This window comes from Oncorhynchus kisutch, linkage group LG19 (genome assembly GCF_002021735.2).
Source record: "Oncorhynchus kisutch isolate 150728-3 linkage group LG19, Okis_V2, whole genome shotgun sequence".
Classification (NCBI taxonomy): Eukaryota; Metazoa; Chordata; class Actinopteri; order Salmoniformes; family Salmonidae; genus Oncorhynchus; species Oncorhynchus kisutch.
Window position 1 is genome coordinate 16,409,446 of NC_034192.2, and position 20,651 is coordinate 16,430,096.

The 20,651-nt window shown below is 43.6% G+C and overlaps 1 protein-coding gene across 3 annotated transcripts in view; it reads left to right on the forward strand.

The window, feature by feature from the left end:
• The window catches only part of LOC109864385 (copine-8), a 138,027-nt gene that overhangs the window by 57,948 nt on the left and 59,428 nt on the right, over positions 1-20,651 (forward strand). For all 3 annotated transcript variants that reach the window (XM_020452138.2, XM_020452134.2, XM_020452135.2), the window contains one exon: positions 2,602-2,678. In XM_020452138.2, coding sequence (XP_020307727.1) covers positions 2,602-2,678 — 77 coding nt within the window. The remainder of the gene's footprint in view (positions 1-2,601; positions 2,679-20,651) is intronic.

The window sequence follows — 20,651 nt, forward strand, 5'->3', positions numbered from 1 at the left end:
ATTGTCTCTTATCGATGGTGGTTATGATATCGTTTAGGACCTTGTGGCTGAGGTGCACCCATGACCAGCTTGGAAACCAGATTGCATAGCGGAAAAGGTACAGTGGGATTCGAAATGGTCAGTGATCTGTTTGTTAACTTGGCTTTTGAAGACCTTTAGAAAGACAGGGTAGGATAGATATAGGTCTGTAGCAGTTTGGGTCTAGAGTGTCTCCCCCTTTGAAGAGTGGGAAGACCACGGCAGCATTCCAATCTTTGCGGCTCTCAGACGATCCGAAAGAGGTTGAACAGGCTAGTAATAGGGGTTACAACAATTTTGGTGGATAATTTTAGAGAGAGTCCAGATTTTGCAGCTCTTTCGGAACATCAGCTATCTGGATTTGGGTGAAGGAGAAATGGGGAGGATTGGGCAACTTGCTGTGCGGGGTGCAGCGCTGCCGACAGGTTTAGCGGTAGCCAGGTGAAAATCATGGCCAGCCATGAAAAAATGCTTCTTGAAATTCTCAATTATCGTTGATTTATCGGTGGTGACAGTGTTTCCTAGCCTCAGTGCAGTGGGCAGCTGGGAGGAGGTTCTCTTATTCTCCATGGACTTTACAGTGTCCCAGAACTTTTTGGAGATTGTGCTACTGGATGTAAATTTCTGTTTTAAAAAGCTAGCCCTTGCTTTCCTAACTGCCTGTGTATAGTGGTCCCTAACTTCCCTGAAAAGTTGCATATTGCGGGGACTATTCGATGCTAATGCTGTACGCCACGGGATGTTTTTGTGCTGGTCAAGGGCAGTCCGGTCTGGAGAGAACCAAGGGCTATATCTGTTCCTGGTTCTACATTTTTTGAATGGGGCATGCTTATTTAAGATGGTGAGGAAAGCACTTTTTTTTAAAGAATAACCAGGCGTCCTCTACTGACAGAATGAGGTCAATATCCTTCCAGGATACCCGGGCTACCATAAGCTCAGCCTGCTATTAGCAAAATGTTCATGTTCCTCCTATCACTTTATACTAGGATTGACTAGATTCATATAGCATTGCTTTCCCTGTCCTATCTTATCTTAGTCACATTTCACCATTTGCTCTGTCCTGTGTTTGCTTTGGCAAATTGGGAAAACTAGCCTGCCCACATCCCATATTCCGATTAGACTTTGTTTGGCAAACAACCGCTTAAGGATAAAGGTCATTAGAGAAACAAACCATGAGAATGAGTTATTACATGTTTGACCTTAAGGGATACCTTTTCTGTTATTTGTAGAGGCTTCATATGTTGGCTTGTCACATGACATGTGTCATGCAAAGCTGTATTTGACCATAATCTGACTAATGTGGCTGATAATCTGTTGGGTAATGTTTTAGACTAGTATTCTAACAATGTGCACCTAGTGAGCAGTGTGTAATATTTTCCATGGTGAAAGGATAAAAGGGGGAGTGGTCACTGTGATGTGGGCCAATCACCTTTTGCCTTTGGATGGCAAACACAATTCAGTGTGGGGAGTACAAGAGATGCTCCTCTACCTGTTGGTGTTTTTATTTATTTTACCTTTATTTAACTAGGCAAGTCAGTTAAGAACAGATTCTTATTTTCAATGACGGCCTAGGTACAGTGGGTTAACTGCCTGTTCAGGGGCAGAACGACAGATTTGTACCTTGTCAGCTCGGGGATATGAACTTGCAGTTGGTGTTGGTACTATAGCCCATATCCCCTGATCCACTGCCTGTCCTGTTTGTTTAAAACACGTTGCATTAACGTTGCAGTTACAACCAGGGACCCTAGCACACACACACACACACACACACTTAGTCACCAGGCTTTTCTCACTGGTCCTCCATTGTGGAACTGTCTCCCCCAATTTCACAGACGTTCACTCTGGACGCAACATAATTCTCTCTCCTTCCCTCTGCCCCCGCTCCCTCGCTCTCTCCTTCCATCCCCGATCAGGCATAAAAACGGGATGAAATCAATAATCTCCGACTGGGAATGACACACTTGGCCGTTTTAGGAGGCTGCTTAGCCAGCCCTGGCCATCCCCCTGGGGAAATCCACTGGAGATAAACCTATACTGTGTTAACATTTGAGAGGCAGATAGACAAATACTTTGTCTAGGCTTAATTGAGTTTCCTTGGCTAAATAGAATCAGTAGAATAGTCCTAAAAAACGGATAATTTGCTAACCCAGGCAGGCTAGAGCAAATGCTTAAAATATTTAAAATAGTATTTGAATCCAGGTCTTGTTGCTGGAGCACGCTGGATATAACTGGGCTATAAAGTGTGTGTAGGGATTATACAGCACACACTAATTATAGTAGATATTGTGGTCAGAGGAGACTACAGTGAGATTCCATTGTTGGTGTTTTTCCAGACACTGGCTAAAATAATCACAAGTGTTCTCCCTCCCTCCTCCCCCCAACATTGACATTAATACAATGAATCACATGTCATGTTTCATCAAGAGTATTCTATGCGCACTATTGGATGGGAGTCCGCTGTGTGTGGTTTGTGTGGATGTGTGCACCCATGCATGTGCGCGTGCGTGTGTATGTGTCTCCTATATCTTCCACTTCACCAGAATGTGTCCAAATAAATAAACTCGTATGTCTCTATTTCTGTAGGACTTCCTTGGCCAGGCGTTCTGTACGTTGGGAGAGGTGGTGGGATCGCTGGGAAGCCGCATGAAGAAACCTCTCGTGTAAGTAACTCGGTTCCTCCATTTTATACCAATTAACTCTAACCCCTATTATACAGTTTCAACCTAACCTCCAGCCTCCATGCTATACAACATCACTACGCTCGCATCTCAAACCCATAGACAGTATGGTCCTTTGTAGCTCAGTTGGTAGAGCATGGCACCAGGAGAGTGGGTTTATTTCTCGCGACCAACTGTATGTTAAAGGTATACATACATGACTGTAAGTCGCTTTAGATAAAAATGTCTGCTAAATGGCGTAATTGGCAACAAAATACAAATGATTCTATATGCAGGCTAACCCTGACCCAGTTCTTATGGTATTCACTCACCTGACCATTTATAGAATTTACACCCACACACACAATTATAACTGGTTTACCATTTTACATCATCACTTTAACCCTGACCCCTGATCTACTTCTCATGGCTGTCACTCACCTGTCATTTACTCTGACATATTTACATCCACACACACACAATCACTTGCGCATATTTATTGTGGACATCTCAGTCTTTGACACACCAGACACAAGACCGTGTGGGATGTCCATGAAATGTGTATTATTATTAACACGTCTCAGTTCATTGTCATTTCCTGAAGACAAAAATACCAATAAACATACTTTCTCCCATGTATACAGGGCCTTCGGAAAGTGTTCACACCCCTTGACCTTTTCCACATTTTGTTGTGTTACAGCCTGCATTTAAAATGGGTTCAATTGAGATTTTGTGTCACTGGCCTACACACAACACCCCTTAACGTCAAAGGGGAATTATGTTTTTAGAAATGTTTACAAGTGAATTAAAAATGAAAAGCTGAAATGTCTTGAGTCAGTAAGTATTCAATCCCTTTGTTATGCAAGCCTAAATAAGTTCAGGAGTAAAAATGTGCTTAACAAGTCAAGTTGCTTGGACTGTGTGCAGTAATCGTGTTTAGCATGATTTCAGAATGGTTACCTCATCTCTGTACCCCCACACATACAATTATCTGTAAGGTCCCTCAGTCGAGCAGTGAATTTCAAACAGATTACACCACAAAGACCAGGGAGGTTTTCCAATGCCTCACAAAGAAGGGCAACTATTGGTAGATAGGTAAAAAATAAAGCAGACATTCAATATCCCTTTGAGCATGGTGAAGTTATTTATTAGACTTTGGATGGTGTATCAGTACACCCAGTCACTACAAAGATGCAGGCATCTTTTCTAACTCAGTTGCCGTAGAGGAAGGAAACCTCTCAGGGATTTCACCAATGGTGACTTTAAAACAACGTTTAATGGCTGTGATAAAACAAAACTGAGAATGGATCAACATTGTAGTTACTCCACAATACTAACCTAATTGATAGAGTGAAGAGAAGGAAGCCTGTACAGAAAAAAATATTCCCAAACATGCATCCTGTTTGCAATAAGGCACTAAAGGAATACTTCAAAAATGTGGCAAAGCAATTCACTTTTTGTCCGGATTACAAAGTCTTATGGTTGTACTCCAATACAACACATTATTTTTAAGCATAGTGGTGGCTGTATCATGTTATGGGTATGCTTGTAATCATTACAAGCATTTTTCAGGATAAAAAACAAAAGTAATGGCGCTAAGCAAAGGCAAAATCCTAGAGGAAAACCTGGTTCAGTCTGCTGTCCACCAGATGAATTCAGGTTTCAGCAGGACAATAACCTACAAAAAACACAAGGCCAAATCTACACTGGAGTTGCTTACCAAGAAGATAGTATTTTCCTGAGTGGCCGAATTACACTTGACTTAACGCTGCTTGAAAATCTATGGCAAGACCGGAAAATAGTTGTCTAGCAATAATGGGCAAATGTTGCACATTCCTGGTCTTCAGTGTGACAGGTTAGTACAGTGGTGAACCTATAGGTCTTCAGTGTGTGACAGGTTAGTACAGTGGAGAACCTATAGGCCTTCAGTGTGTTACAGGTTAGTACAGTGGTGAACCTATAGGTCTTCAGTGTGTGACAGTGGTGAACCTATAGGTCTTCAGTGTGTGACAGGTTAGTACAGTGGAGAACTTATAGGCCTTCAGTGTGTTACAGGTTAGTACAGTGGTGAACCTATAGATCTTCAGTGTGTGACAGGTTAATACAGTAGGGAACCTATAGGTCTTCAGTGTGTGACAGGTTAGTACAGTGGTGAACCTATAGGTCTTCAGTGTGACAGGTTAGTACAGTGGTGAACCTATAGGTCTTCAGTGTGTGACAGGTTAGTACAGTGGCGAACCTATAGGTCTTCAGTGTGTGACAGGTTAGTACAGTGGTGAACCTATAGGTCTTCAGTGTGTGACAGTGGTGAACCTATAGGTCTTCAGTGTGTGACAGTGGTGAACCTATAGGTCTTCAGTGTGTGACAGTGGTGAACCTATAGGTCTTCAGTGTGACAGGTTAGTACAGTGGTGAACCTATAGGTCTTCAGTGTGTGACAGGTTAGTACAGTGGTGAACCTATAGGTCTTCAGTGTGTGACAGGTTAGTACAGTGGTGAACCTATATTTTTTATTTATTTTTATTTCACCTTTATTTAACCAGGTAGGCTAGTTGAGAACAAGTTCTCATTTGCAACTGCGACCTGGCCAAGATAAAGCATAGCAGTGTGAGCATACAACAAAGAGTTACACATGGAGTAAACAATTAACAAGTCAATAACACAGTAGAAAACGAAGGGGGGGTCTATATACAATGTGTGCAAAAGGCATGAGGAGGTAGGCAAATAATTACAATTTTGCAGATTAACACTGGAGTGATAAAAGATCAGATGGTCATGTACAGGTAGAGATATTGGTGTGCAGAAGAGCAGAAAAGTAAATAAATAGAAACAGTACGGGGATGAGGTAGGTGAAAAGGGTGGGCTATTTACCAATAGACTATGTACAGCTGCAGCGATCGGTTAGCTGCTCAGATAGCTGATGTTTGAAGTTGGTGAGGGAGATAAAAGTCTCCAACTTCAGCAATTTTTGCAATTCGTTCCAGTCACAGGCAGCAGAGTACTGGAACGAGAGGCGGCCAAATGAGGTGTTGGCTTTAGGGATGATCAGTGAGATACACCTGCTGGAGCGCGTGCTACGGATGGGTGTTGCCATCGTAACCAGTGAGCTGAGATAAGGCGGAGCTTTACCTAGCATAGACTTGTAGATGACCTGGAGCCAGTGGGTCTGGCGACGAATATGTAGCGAGGGCCAGCCGACTAGAGCATACAAGTCGCAGTGGTGGGTAGTATAAGGTGCTTTAGTGACAAAACGGATGGCACTGTGATAGACTGCATCCAGTTTGCTGAGTAGAGTGTTGGAAGCCATTTTGTAGATGACATCGCCGAAGTCGAGGATCGGTAGGATAGTCAGTTTTACTAGGGTAAGCTTGGCGGCTTGAGTGAAGGAGGCTTTGTTGCGGAATAGAAAGCCGACTCTTGATTTGATTTTCGATTGGAGATGTTTGATATGAGTCTGGAAGGAGAGTTTGCAGTCTAGCCAGACACCTAGGTACTTATAGACGTCCACATATTCTAGGTCGGAACCATCCAGGGTGGTGATGCTAGTCGGGCATGCAGGTGCAGGCAGCGACCGGTTGAAAAGCATGCATTTGGTCTTACTAGCGTTTAAGAGCAGTTGGAGGCCACGGAAGGAGTGTTGTATGGCATTGAAGCTTGTTTGGAGGTTAGATAGCACAGTGTCCAAAGACGGGCCGAAAGTATATAGAATGGTGTCGTCTGCGTAGAGGTGGATCAGGGAATCGCCCGCAGCAAGAGCAACATCATTGATATACACAGAGAAAAGAGTCGGCCCGAGAATTGAACCCTGTGGCACCCCCATAGAGACTGCCAGAGGACCGGACAGCATGCCCTCCGATTTGACACACTGAACTCTGTCTGCAAAGTAATTGGTGAACCAGGCAAGGCAGTCATCCGAAAAACCGAGGCTACTGAGTCTGCCGATAAGAATATGGTGATTGACAGAGTCGAAAGCCTTGGCGAGGTCGATGAAGACGGCTGCACAGTACTGTCTTTTATCGATGGCGGTTATGATGTCGTTTAGTACCTTGAGTGTGGCTGAGGTGCACCCATGACCGGCTCGGAAACCAGATTGCACAGCGGAGAAGGTACGGTGGGATTCGAGATGGTCAGTGACCTGTTTGTTGACTTGGCTTTCGAAGACCTTAGATAGGCAGGGCAGGATGGATATAGGTCTGTAACAGTTTGGGTCCAGGGTGTCTCCCCCTTTGAAGAGGGGGATGACTGCGGCAGCTTTCCAATCCTTGGGGATCTCAGACGAGATGAAAGAGAGGTTGAACAGGCTGGTAATAGGGGTTGCGACAATGGTGGCAGATAGTTTCAGAAATAGAGGGTCCAGATTGTCAAGCCCAGCTGATTTGTACGAGTCCAGGTTTTGCAGCTCTTTCAGAACATCTGCTATCTGGATTTGGGTAAAGGAGAACCTGGAGAGGCTTGGGCGAGGAGCTGCGGGGGGGGCGGAGCTGTTGGCCGAGGTTGAAGTAGCCAGGCGGAAGGCATGGCCAGCCGTTGAGAAATGCTTATTGAAGTTTTCGATAATCATGGATTTATCAGTGGTGACCGTGTTACCTAGCCTCAGTGCAGTGGGCAGCTGGGAGGAGGTGCTCTTGTTCTCCATGGACTTCACAGTGTCCCAGAACTTTTTGGAGTTGGAGCTACAGGATGCAAACTTCTGCCTGAAGAAGCTGGCCTTAGCTTTCCTGACTGACTGCGTGTATTGGTTCCGGACTTCCCTGAACAGTTGCATATCACGGGGACTATTCGATGCTATTGCAGTCCGCCACAGGATGTTTTTGTGCTGGTCGAGGGCAGTCAGGTCTGGGGTGAACCAAGGGCTGTATCTGTTCTTAGTTCTGCATTTTTTGAACGGAGCATGCTTATCTAAAATGGTGAGGAAGTTACTTTTAAAGAATGACCAGGCATCCTCAACTGACGGGATGAGGTCAATGTCCTTCCAGGATACCCGGGCCAGGTCGATTAGAAAGGCCTGCTCACAGAAGTGTTTTAGGGAGCGCTTGACAGTGATGAGGGGTGGTCGTTTGACTGCGGCTCCGTAGCGGATACAGGCAATGAGGCAGTGATCGCTGAGATCCTGGTTGAAGACAGCGGAGGTGTATTTGGAGGGCCAGTTGGTCAGGATGACGTCTATGAGGGTGCCCTTGTTTACAGAGTTAGGGTTGTACCTGGTGGGTTCCTTGATGATTTGTGTGAGATTGAGGGCATCTAGCTTAGATTGTAGGACTGGCGGGGTGTTAAGCATATCCCAGTTTAGGTCACCTAACAGAACAAACTCTGAAGCTAGATGGGGGGCGATCAATTCGCAAATGGTGTCCAGGGCACAGCTGGGAGCTGAGGGGGGTCGGTAGCAGGCGGCAACCGTGAGAGACTTATTTCTGGAGAGAGTAATTTTCAAAATTAGTAGTTCGAACTGTTTGGGTATGGACCTGGAAAGTATGACATTACTTTGCAGGCCATCTCTGCAGTAAACTGCAACTCCTCCCCCCTATAGGTCTTCAGTGTGTGACAGTGATGAACCTATAGGTCTTCAGTGTGTGACAGTGGTGAACCTATAGGTATTCAGTGTGACAGGTTAGTACAGTGGTGAACCAATAGGTCTTCAGTGTGTGACAGTGGTGAACCTTTAGACCTTCAGTGTGTGACAGGTTAGTACAGTGGTGAACCTATAGTTCTTCAGTGTGTGACAGGTTTGTGATTCTGAAAGTACAGCAACCGTAATACCATCACACTCATGTAGGAGAGTGCACATTTGTAAAACACACAGGGCCAGTGGTGTTGTGGAGGGTATATGCAGGTACTGTATAAGCCTCTTCCCACTTTGCCCACTGAGAAAAATGTGTATACTGATGCCTATCTAATTATTGTAGTGGATGTATATGACTAATCAATTATTTAGTAGAATAGAGAGATCATGCACAAAGTAGTCTACACAATCGCAGAGCACGTGAAATATATTCTCATGCGCGCTGCACACAGCCTCGTTTCAGCGGAATAAAATCTGAGGACAGCAGGAGTGTGCAGCACTCTGCTGGTTTTGGCATCGAGCAGCTCATAGATGAATGATATCGGTAGCCGGTAGGGTAGGAAAGACTTTTCAACTAATGATATCTACCAGTAAATGCTAACTAAGGCAACAATGGCTATGCAAACCAGGTATTGAAAAAAATGTAGTCCTCAGTGTTTGTTACTTGGCTATTTGTGATGTGCAATTGTCATCATGCACTGTTTGCATCAGGGGCGTAAACATGGGTGGGCCTGGGTGGACACAGGTCCAACCACTGGGGAGCCAGGCCCTGACAAGCTCACCCAATCAGATTGATATGGTTTAAGCATTGTTGTGGACTTAGAGCATCAAATTTGTGCCTTTTTACTATAATAATCCAAATTTCATTTTTCACACAGGGTGCCTTTCCTTTGCCGGGCGTGATTTTAAAGGATAAGCAGTCTATACACTCAGACATAATTTATTTTATTTATTTATTTATTTTACCTTTATTTAACCAGGTAGGCAAGTTGAGAACAAGTTCTCATTTACAATTGCGACCTGGCCAAGATAAAGCAAAGCAGTTCGACAGATAAAACGACACAGAGTTACACATGGAGTAAAAACAAACATACAGTCAATAATGCAGTATAAACAAGTCTATATACAATGTGAGCAAATGAGGTGAGAAGGGAGGTAAAGGCAAAAAAGGCCAAGATGGCAAAGTAAATACAATATAGCAAGTAAAATACTGGAATGGTAGTTTTGCAATGGAAGAATGTGCAAAGTAGAAATAAAAAAATAATGGGGTGCAAAGGAGCAAAATAAATAAATAAATTAAAATTAAATACAGTTGGGAAAGAGGTAGTTGTTTGGGCTAAATTATAGGTGGGCTATGTACAGGTGCAGTAATCTGTGAGCTGCTCTGACAGTTGGTGCTTAAAGCTAGTGAGGGAGATAAGTGTTTCCAGTTTCAGAGATTTTTGTAGTTCGTTCCAGTCATTGGCAGCAGAGAACTGGAAGGAGAGGCGGCCAAAGAAAGAATTGGTTTTGGGGGTGACTAGAGAGATATACCTGCTGGAGCGTGTGCTACAGGTGGGAGATGCTATGGTGACCAGCGAGCTGAGATAAGGGGGGACTTTACCTAGCAGGGTCTTGTAGATGACATGGAGCCAGTGGGTTTGGCGACGAGTATGAAGCGAGGGCCAGCCAACGAGAGCGTACAGGTCGCAATGGTGGGTAGTATATGGGGCTTTGGTGATAAAACGGATTGCACTGTGATAGACTGCATCCAATTTGTTGAGTAGGGTATTGGAGGCTATTTTGTAAATGACATCGCCAAAGTCGAGGATTGGTAGGATGGTCAGTTTTACAAGGGTATGTTTGGCAGCATGAGTGAAGGATACTTTGTTGCGAAATAGGAAGCCAATTCTAGATTTAACTTTGGATTGGAGATGTTTGATATGGGTCTGGAAGGAGAGTTTACAATCTAACCAGACACCTAAGTATTTGTAGTTGTCCACGTATTCTAAGTCAGAGCCGTCCAGAGTAGTGATGTTGGACAGGCGGGTAGGTGCAGGCAGCGATCGGTTGAAGAGCATGCATTTAGTTTTACTTGCATTCAAGAGCAATTGGAGGCCACGGAAGGAGAGTTGTATGGCATTGAAGCTTGCCTGGAGGGTTGTTAACACAGTGTCCAGAGAAGGGCCGGAAGTATACAGAATGGTGTCGTCTGCGTAGAGGTGGATCAGGGACTCACCAGCAGCAAGAGCGACCTCATTGATGTATACAGAGAAGAGAGTCGGTCCAAGAATTGAACCCTGTGGCACCCCCATAGAGACTGCCAGAGGTCCGGACAGCAGACCCTCCGATTTGACACACTGAACTCTATCAGAGAAGTAGTTGGTGAACCAGGCGAGGCAATCATTTGAGAAACCAAGGCTGTCGAGTCTGCCGATGAGGATATGGTGATTGACAGAGTCGAAAGCCTTGGCCAGATCAATGAATACGGCTGCACAGTAATGTTTCTTATCGATGGCGGTTAAGATATCGTTTAGGACCTTGAGCGTGGCTGGGGTGCACCCATGACCAGCTCTGAAACCAGATTGCATAGCAGAGAAGGTATGGTGAGATTCGAAATGGTCGGTAATCTGTTTGTTGACTTGGCTTTCGAAGATCTTAGAAAGGCACGGTAGGATAGATATAGGTCTGTAGCAGTTTGGGTCAAGAGTGTCCCCCCCTTTGAAGAGGGGGATGACCGCAGCTGCTTTCCAATCTTTGGGAATCTCAGACGACACGAAAGAGAGGTTGAACAGGCTAGTAATAGGGGTGGCAACAATTTCGGCAGATAATTTTAGAAAGAAAGGGTCCAGATTGTCTAGCCCGGCTGATTTGTAGGGGTCCAGATTTTGCAGCTCTTTCAGAACATCAGCTGAATGGATTTGGGAGAAGGAGAAATGGGGAAGGCTTGGGCGAGTTGCTGTTGGGGGTGCAGTGCTGTTGTCCGGGGTAGGAGTAGCCAGGTGGAAAGCATGGCCAGCCGTAGAAAAATGCTTATTGAAATTCTCAATTATGGTGGATTTATCAGTGGTGACAGTGTTTCCTATCTTCAGTGCAGTGGGCAGCTGGGAGGAGGTGTCCTTATTCTCCATGGACTTTACAGTGTCCCAGAACTTTTTTGAGTTAGTGTTGCAGGAAGCAAATTTCTGCTTGAAAAAGCTAGCCTTGGCTTTTCTAACTGCCTGTGTATAATGATTTCTAGCTTCCCTGAACAGCTGCATATCACGGGGGCTGTTCGATGCTAATGCAGAACGCCATAGGATGTTTTTGTGTTGGTTAAGGGCAGTCAGGTCTGGGGAGAACCAAGGGCTATATCTGTTCCTGGTTCTAAATTTCTTGAATGGGGCATGTTTATTTAGGATGGTTAGGAAGGCATTTTTAAAAAATATCCAGGCATCCTCTACTGACGGGATGAGATCAATATCCTTCCAGGATACCCCGGCCAGGTCGATTAGAAAGGCCTGCTCGCAGAAGTGTTTCAGGGAGCGTTTTACAGTGATGAGTGGCGGTCGTTTGACCGCTGACCCATTACGGATGCAGGCAATGAGGCAGTGATCGCTGAGATCTTGGTTGAAGACAGCAGAGGTGTATTTAGAGGGGAAGTTGGTTAGGATTATATCTATGAGGGTGCCCGTGTTTAAGGTTTTGGGGAGGTACCTGGTAGGTTCATTGATAATTTGTGTGAGATTGAGGGCATCAAGTTTAGATTGTAGGATGGCTGGGGTGTTAAGCATGTTCCAGTTTAGGTCGCCTAGCAGCACGAACTCTGAAGATAGATGGGGGGCAATCAGTTCACATATGGTGTCCAGAGCACAGCTGGGGGCAGAGGGTGGTCTATAGCAGGCGGCAACGGTGAGAGACTTGTTTTTAGAGAGGTGGATTTTTAAAAGTAGAAGTTCAAATTGTTTGGGTACAGACCTGGATAGTAGGACAGAACTCTGCAGGCTATCTTTGCAGTAGATTGCAACACCGCCCCCTTTGGCAGTTCTATCTTGTCTGAAAATGTTGTAGTTTGGAATTAAAATGTCTGAGTTTTTGGTGGTCTTCCTAAGCCAGGATTCAGACACAGCTAGAACATCCGGGTTGGCAGAGTGTGCTAAAGCAGTGAATAGAACAAACTTAGGGAGGAGGCTTCTAATGTTAACATGCATGAAACCAAGGCTATTACGGTTACAGAAGTCGTCAAAAGAGAGCGCCTGGGGAATAGGAGTGGAGCTAGGCACTGCAGGGCCTGGATTCACCTCTACATCGCCAGAGGAACATAGGAGGAGTAGAATAAGGGTACGGCTAAAAGCTATGAGAATTGGTCGTCTAGAACGTCTGGAACATAGAGTAAAAGGAGGTTTCTGGGGGCGATAAAATAGCATCAAGGTATAATGTACAGACAAATGTATGGTAGGATGTGAATACAGTGGAGGTAAACCTAGGTATTGAGTGATGAAGAGAGAGATATTGTCTCTAGAAACATCGTTGAAACCAGGAGATGTCATTGCATGTGTGGGTGGTGGAACTAATAGGTTGGATAAGGTATAGTGAGCAGGACTAGAGGCTCTACAGTGAAATAAGCCAATAAACACTAACCAGAACAGAAATGGACAAGACATATTGACATTAAGGAGAGGCATGCTTAGTCGAGTGATCAAAAGGGTCCGGTGAGTGGAGAGGTTGGTTGGTGATTTAGACAGCTAGCCAGGGCATCGGTAGCAAGCTAGCATAGGATGGAGGTCTGTTGTTAGCTACCTCTTGCGTTCCGTCAGTAGATTAGTGGGGTTCCGTGTGGTAGAGGGGATTAATCCAAATCACACAACAACAACAAAAATAAAAACAATAGATATAGTTATAGAGGCCCAAGAAGAAAACATAATAATAATAATAATAATTTAAAAAAAATATATAAAATATATTTAAAAAATTGTCCGATTGTCTATTCAGATAGCAGCCGGTAAGACAGCTAACGGTTAGCAGGCCGCAGATGGGCGTTCAGGTAACGTCGCGACGGAGGAGCCAGCCGAATAACTCCTTCGGGTAGATAACGTCGGCAGTCCAGTTGTGAAGGCCCGGTGGGGCTCCGCGAAAGCAGTAAAACGTGTCCGGATAGGTGACTGCAGCCCAGGTGTGATTGATGGAACTCAGGAGTGATTGACGGAGCTTGCTAGCTCCGGAATAATTGATGTTTGCTCCGGAGTCGACGAAGGCCGATAGTCACACGGATAGCAGCTAGCTAGCTGTGAGATCCGGGTATGAATGTCCAGAGAGCAGTCGAAATCCAGTGACATGGAGAGAAAAATTGGTCCGGTATGTTCCGTTCCGAGCCGCGCTGCGCCGTACAGAACTGGCGATAGATTTTCGAGCTAAAGGATAGCTGATGACCACAAACCGTGGTTAGCTGAATACTAACGATTTGCCAGTAAAGGAGCTAACTAGCTTCTGAACTAGCTTCTGGATTAGCTTCTGGCTAGTTTCAGGCTAGCTTCTTGGAGTTTCTGGCTAGCTTCTTGGAGGATTACAGATCTGAGGTAAATAATACTTTTTTATAAATATACATTGGTGAGGCGGGTTGCAGGAGAGTGTTTTGAAGATGAGTTGATGGAAAATAAAAATAAAATGTATGTGAAAAAGTTGTAAATATATATATATATACAGGACACGACAAGACGAGGACAAAAGACGTCTGAACTGCTATGCCACCTTGGTCAGAGCCAACCATTAAGCATTTCCCAATCGAAGTGTACAACTATTACTTCCCATTGCAAAAACATTTTAGGTTTAGCACACAGAGTAACTGGTGACCTAAAGTTTAAAGTGGAACTGACGGCATTTTAACTGATATGAAACAAACAGACAATCATAATATCAGTAGAAAATCTTGAGAGTTAATCTCCATTCGAGATGCACTGTTTCAATTTCAATGACTCAATATTCTGGACAAAAACTGACGAATGTAACTAAGGCTGGGAATGTCAATACAATCAAACTATAAAGGGCGAGGATCACGTAAGTCATAACGTGGCTAATAGGCTAGTGTATCTGTATACGTAGCAAGCTAGAAACACGGAGCCTAACATTAGCTAGCTAGCTGCCAGGAGGATGCCGTGTCATGCCATTGGAGGAGTGGGTGAATGACTGATCTTTTTCCCCTCATAATATTTTTCAGTGGCTATAAACAGCTAGAGATGCAGATGTCATTTGGTTAGCTAGCAAGAACTTGAACGACTGTTATCCAGTTAGCATATCTCCTGCATTCGCAAAGTCACTATGGCTATCTACTCAACAGCTGATGAATTTACAAACACGCAACACCTGACAAATATGACCGGTGTCAGTAAACGTAGGCAAAAAATATATAATAGTTAGTCAAGAACGCTCTCAGTAACATGTAAACAGCGTAGAATGGCCAGAATGAGGTGTTCTCTCAATTGTGTCTGGAAGTAGCCAACTCCCATGGTGTTTACATATTTGCAGAAATCCATTCAAGTGTATTTTGTGGCTTTTGACGAATGCATTCTAATGATCAATTATTTCCAATACATCAGATTCTTCATAGTATTTTATTTGGGGGGGGGCAGTTTCAAATAATGGGAGGGTTATGACCCCCCCACACACCCCGCAAGTTCTGCGCCTGGCACACATACACACACGTGTACAAACTTCATGTATTGTGCATTTCTTCAGTCTCGCTTTCAAAACATCACATGCGCTTTTGAAGAATCTATCCTCTTGCTTCAAGCTCAGATCAGCTGCCTGAAGGCAATTTCTTGGCATCTCTTCAAATGGGTATGTCTTTATAATAGGATTTGCCAGTTGAAGAGAGCTGTGATGAGCTGGAATTAAAATAATTAACAAAGGCCAATCTGGCAACCCCCTGTGGGTGCTCCACGCTCTTCACCGCACGGCCTGCTCACATCAGAGTGCTACTCTTGGTCTCATTTCAAACCACACACGCATGCATGCTCACATGAACACACACACATACACACACATGCCTGTAACATACATGTTATTATTAGTAATACAATAAAAATACTATAATTATTACAACATAGCATTCATTTCATTTTACAGGTGGGGGAGGAGAGGTTGTACGTAAGCTGACACACACACATACACATGCACACACACACATTCCCCTGTCACCTCTTGGATAGCAATCACCATGGTGATAGTCATTTCAGTAAACTTGTAGATACTGTGTTGTATTGGCCCTTTCAGAGACCTTTCAAAAGTGCAAAACACTGTCAGTAAATCCCTCTGTCGAAATGTTCTTATTTACGCATTATCCCTTATCAGTAATGAGTTAAAACTTTTTTAATTCAGCGCTATTCTTTTATGGTGTTGTTCTAGACCACCAAGTGCTAACAGTCAGTATCTAGATAATGTGAATGAAATGCTTGATGGTATGTGATATAAACAGAGAGGTCTTCTTTCTTTGGGAACTGAATATTGACTGGTTTTCTTCAAGCTGTCTGCTCGAGGAAGCTTATAACGGTAACCAGTGCCTGTAATATGGTTCAGGCATTTAATCAACCTACCAGGGTGTTTACAAACACTACAGGAACAAGATCATCCACATGTATTGATCATCATTTTAATACTTTAAAACTTTGTTCTAAAGCTGTATCCGTAGCCATTGGATACTCACTGATACACCATTGGCTATATCCTGGAAAGCCATGGTTCCAAATGCTGGTCTTAAAATAGTGTTTAAGATTTTGCTGTGACTCTTATGTGGATGATGTTAAAAATATTTGTTGGTCTGATGTGATTAATGAGGAGCATCCAGACGCTGAACTTGATGATTTATGAAATTGCTGCTTCCAATTATTGATAAACATGCACCTGTTAAGAAACTGTCTGTTAGAACTGTTAACCTATCTGGGATATGTGGGACGGTAGCGTCCCACCTCGCCAACAGCCAGTGAAAGTGCTGGCCGCAAAATTCAAAACAACAAAAATCTCATAATTAAAATTCCTCAAGCATACAAGCATTTTACACCATTTTAAAGATAAAATTCTCATTACTCCAGCAACAGTGTCTGATTTCAAAAAGGCTTTACAGCGAAAGCACCACAACCAATGATGTTAGGTCACCGCCAAGTCACAGAAAAACACAGCCATTTTTCCAGCCAAAAAGAGGGGTCACAAAAAGCACAAATAGAGATAAAATGAATCACTAACCTTTTGATGATCTTAATCAGATGACACTCATAGGACTTCATGTTACACAATACATGCATGTTCGCTAAAGTGCATATTTATATTAAAAAAATCTCATTTTACATTGGCTCGTTACGCTCAGTAGTTCTAAAATATGCGGTGATTGTGCAGAGAGCCACATCAATTTACAGAAATACTCATCATAAATGTTGATAAAAATACAAGTGTTATACATGGAATTAGAGAGATACTTATCCTTAATGCAACCACGGTGTCAGATATTTTTTTAATGTTGCGGAAAAAGCAAACCATAAACCAAAAACAATAATCTGAGTACAGCGTTCAGACAACAAAGCAGCCAAAAAGATATCCGCCATATTGTGTAGTCAACATTAGTCAGAAATAGCATTATAAATATTCACTTACCTTTTGATGATCTTCATCAGAATGCACTCCCAGGAATCCCAGTTCCACAATAAATGTTTGATTTGTTCGATAAGGTTAATAATTTATGTCCAAATTGCTTCTTTTGTTAGAGCGTTTGGTAAACAAATCCAAACGCGCGTTCAGGTCCAGCCGAACGTCAGACGAAAAGTTCAAAAAGTTATATTACAGGTCGTAGAAACTTGTCAAACTAAGTATAGAATCAATCTTTAGGATGTTTTTATCATAAATCTTCAATAATGATCCAACCGGAGAATTCCATTGTCTGTAGAAAAGCAATGGAACAAGAGCTAACTCTCTCGTGACCGCGCCTCACGAGCCTGTGGCACTCTGCCAGACACCTGGCTCAATCCCCTCTCATTCGCCCCACTTCACAGTAGAAGCCTCAAAGTTCTAAAGACTGTTGACATCTAGTGGAAGCCTATGGAATTGCATAACGACCCCATTTACACTCTATATTGGAATGGCAAAGAGTTTAAAAACTACAAACCTCAGATTTCCCAGTTCCTGGTTGGATTTCTCTCAGGTTTTTGCCTGCCATATGAGTTCTGTTATACTCACAAACATCATTCAAACAGTTTTAGAAACTTCAGAGTGTTTCTATCCAAATCCACCAATAATATGCATATATTAGCTTCTGGGCCTTGAGTAGCAGGCAGTTTACTCTGGGCACGCTTTTCATCCGAACGTGAAAATACTGCCCCCTATCCCAAACAGGTTAAATCGTTAACACACACATGGACGCAGCGGTCTAAGGCACTGCATCTCAGTGCAAGATGCGTCACTACAGTCCCTGGTTTGAATCCAGGCTCTATCACATCTGGCTGTGATTGGGCGTCCCATAGGAAGAATTTGTTCTTAAGTGACTTGCCAAGTAAAATAAAGGTTACACACACACGCACACACAGTGCTGGTCATAAAAAAGCTAGCTAGCTCATGGATGCAAACCATTTTCTTCCCCAAAAACATAGCAAAACAACATCTGTTTCAGTAGCTATATAGTTAGCTAGCTAACTATATAGCTAGGTGTCATCTAAAATAACCCTAATTTATAAGAGAGTTCTTATTTGATTAATGGTGGTCGGGCCCATCTATGTGAAGTTAGCCACAATAAGGATTAGCCACAATAGTGGACTTTGCAGCTAGCCTACAAAATAAAAGTATGTCATTTTCAGTGACGCAAATGAATACAAATAGTAGAATTATGCCATAATTGAATAGATCATGCTAAATGAGGTTGGAATGTGGTTATATATAAAATCAACACAAGACAATTTGTTAATTTGACAAAAATCTGTTGAAATCACACTGGATGTATTATACTTTAGAATTGCATTGGGGGCATACTTATTTCATTGTACAGCCTTACCTATGGATTGTGGCTCAATGACATGGGGTATCGGTCTACTCAGTGGCACCCAGAGAACATTAGCGTCGTAGCTCTTATTGTGGGACTCTGAAACAACCGTGAATTGAGCCACATTTATTGTCAACCTATGTGTATTGAACACTATTCCAGAGGAAAAACAATACTGCATGGATGTTTTGGAGTCTGATACCTCTGAGGACGTTGGGAAAAGATATCTTGGGCATTGAGTAGACTGATGCACCATTTCATTGATCCACAATCCTTAGGTAAAGCTGTACAGTGCAGTATGAATGTCAATACACACAATATGTGATGTGCAGTCATATTCAGGTCCTGCAGGCTCTAGTTTTAGCTTATCTTGATTTATTGTCCAGTCATATGGTCAAGTGCTGCAAAGAGGGACCTAGTCACTCGTAGGCTCAGTTACTGGTATACTTTTATTTACAAAGCCATTTTGGGTTTACTACCTTTTTATTTGGGCATTTTTATTGTTCAGAAATGTGGTGGGTACTCTCTTCGTTCGCTGGACTTTATCCTGCTAACTGTTCCAAATGTCCGAACTGAATTTGGTAAAAGAGCTTTTATGTACTCTGCGCCATCGTCTTGGAACGCCTGACAAAATACTTTTAAACTGGAAGAACTTGTCCCGATTGGTATTTTTAAATCACTGATGAATGATCTTGAGACTGATTCCCTGACCTGTCAATGTTGTTAATTTGCTGTTTTTGATTTTGTTATACTCCTGTGAATTCTATGGTTTTTACTAGATTTACTTGTAGTTTTTCATGTTGTTTGTCTGTAATGTTTGATGACTTGGTGCTGCCTATCTTGGCTAGGATGCTCTTGAAAAAGAGATTTAAAAATCTCAATGAGCCCTTCCTGGTTAAATAAAGGTTAAATAAATAACTCAAAAAAGCTACAGCTGTCTCAGAAAATAGCGGCACATTTGCTTTTGCTAAAAGTTGAGCAAAGACTGACTGCATTGCTTCTTGTTTTTATAAGCAACAATGTGTTGGAAATTCCAAATTGTTTGCGTAGTCATCTTACACACAGCTCTGACACACACACACTTCTGATTCAGTCATAGTCGATGTTTGATGGATAGGTAATTATCATAATTCTGAATAAAATATGCTGTATGCATGCATTAGATAATACAGCACAAAGCTGTTTAGGTACATGTACAGTTATCGATTGTTTACTTTGCTTACATCGTAATAATCACTGATAGAGAGAGCGAGAATGGGTGCGAGACCGGTGACAAAGTCCAGGGATATGTGAGACCAGGAACGATGAGGAACAGGCAGAGGTTGAAGGAGACCAGACAGAGCTTGCCGGGGAATCGTGTTCGGCGCACAGATCGTGCATGTGGCGACAACCGCAGAGACTTCAGGAACCATGGTGTGCCACCAAAAGGAAGAGGAAATGTTCCACCAGAGTACTCGCTCCTACCGGTGAGCCATTCTTTTTTTTTTTTGTGGACATGTGGCCACGAAATGACCAGTAGTCCCACAATACAAGTCTTCGTGTGAAGCCTGTATAGCTGTCCAGCTAGGGACAGCCTAGCTCTGCCTAGTTGTATCAGCTCGGGAAGAGGTGAATTGGCAGACTTTGGAGACTCTCGGGGGAACTCGGGTAGCCTCTGGTTCTCTCGGCAACGGAGCCGTCAGGGACTTCCGGGATGTCTCGGAGGCGAGTTGGAAGCCTTGGGCGGGCGAGAGAAATCGAACCGCCTCTCCTTCCTTCGCTCCCGTAGTCGCACATCAATCCGAATGGTCAAGGCAATGAGCAAGTCGAGAGCCGTCGGTGGTTCCCGGGCTGCAAGCTCGTCCTTTACTTCCTCCGATACTCCATGCAGGAACATGTCGAACAGCGATTCTGGATTCCAGGCACTCTTAGCTGCCAACGTGCGGAAATCCACTGCATAGTCCGCCACACTGCGGAAGTCTTGCTGGAGAAACTTCCGGGCAGCCTCTCTCCCGGACGATGGAGCATCAAACTTTCTTCACCTCCGCCACGAACTCCTCCAGACTGAAGCAAATGGCTGACTGTTGTTCCCATACTGCCATAGCCCAGGCGAGAGCCCTCCCGGACATCAGCGTGATGAAGTACGCTATCTTAGAGTGGTCCAAGGGGAAGGAGGAGGGCTGCAGCTCAATGATGAGGGAACACTGAGCGAGAAAAGCCCGACAGGTGCCAAACTCTCTATTCAAGTGTCCCGGGGGAGGTGAGCAGGGTTCTCATCCTATGATATCACAAGAGCCCTAGTGCTCCCAGGTCAATAAAGTTTTGAAATAAAGAAGGGATAAATGGGTAAACAGTAAAACCTTGGATAAGTACACAACCTGGATAGGAAGCTCAATCTACTACTCAAACAGTGTATTGAAGGTATTTCAAGAATAAATGTGAATACTTTAGCTATTTTTTACTA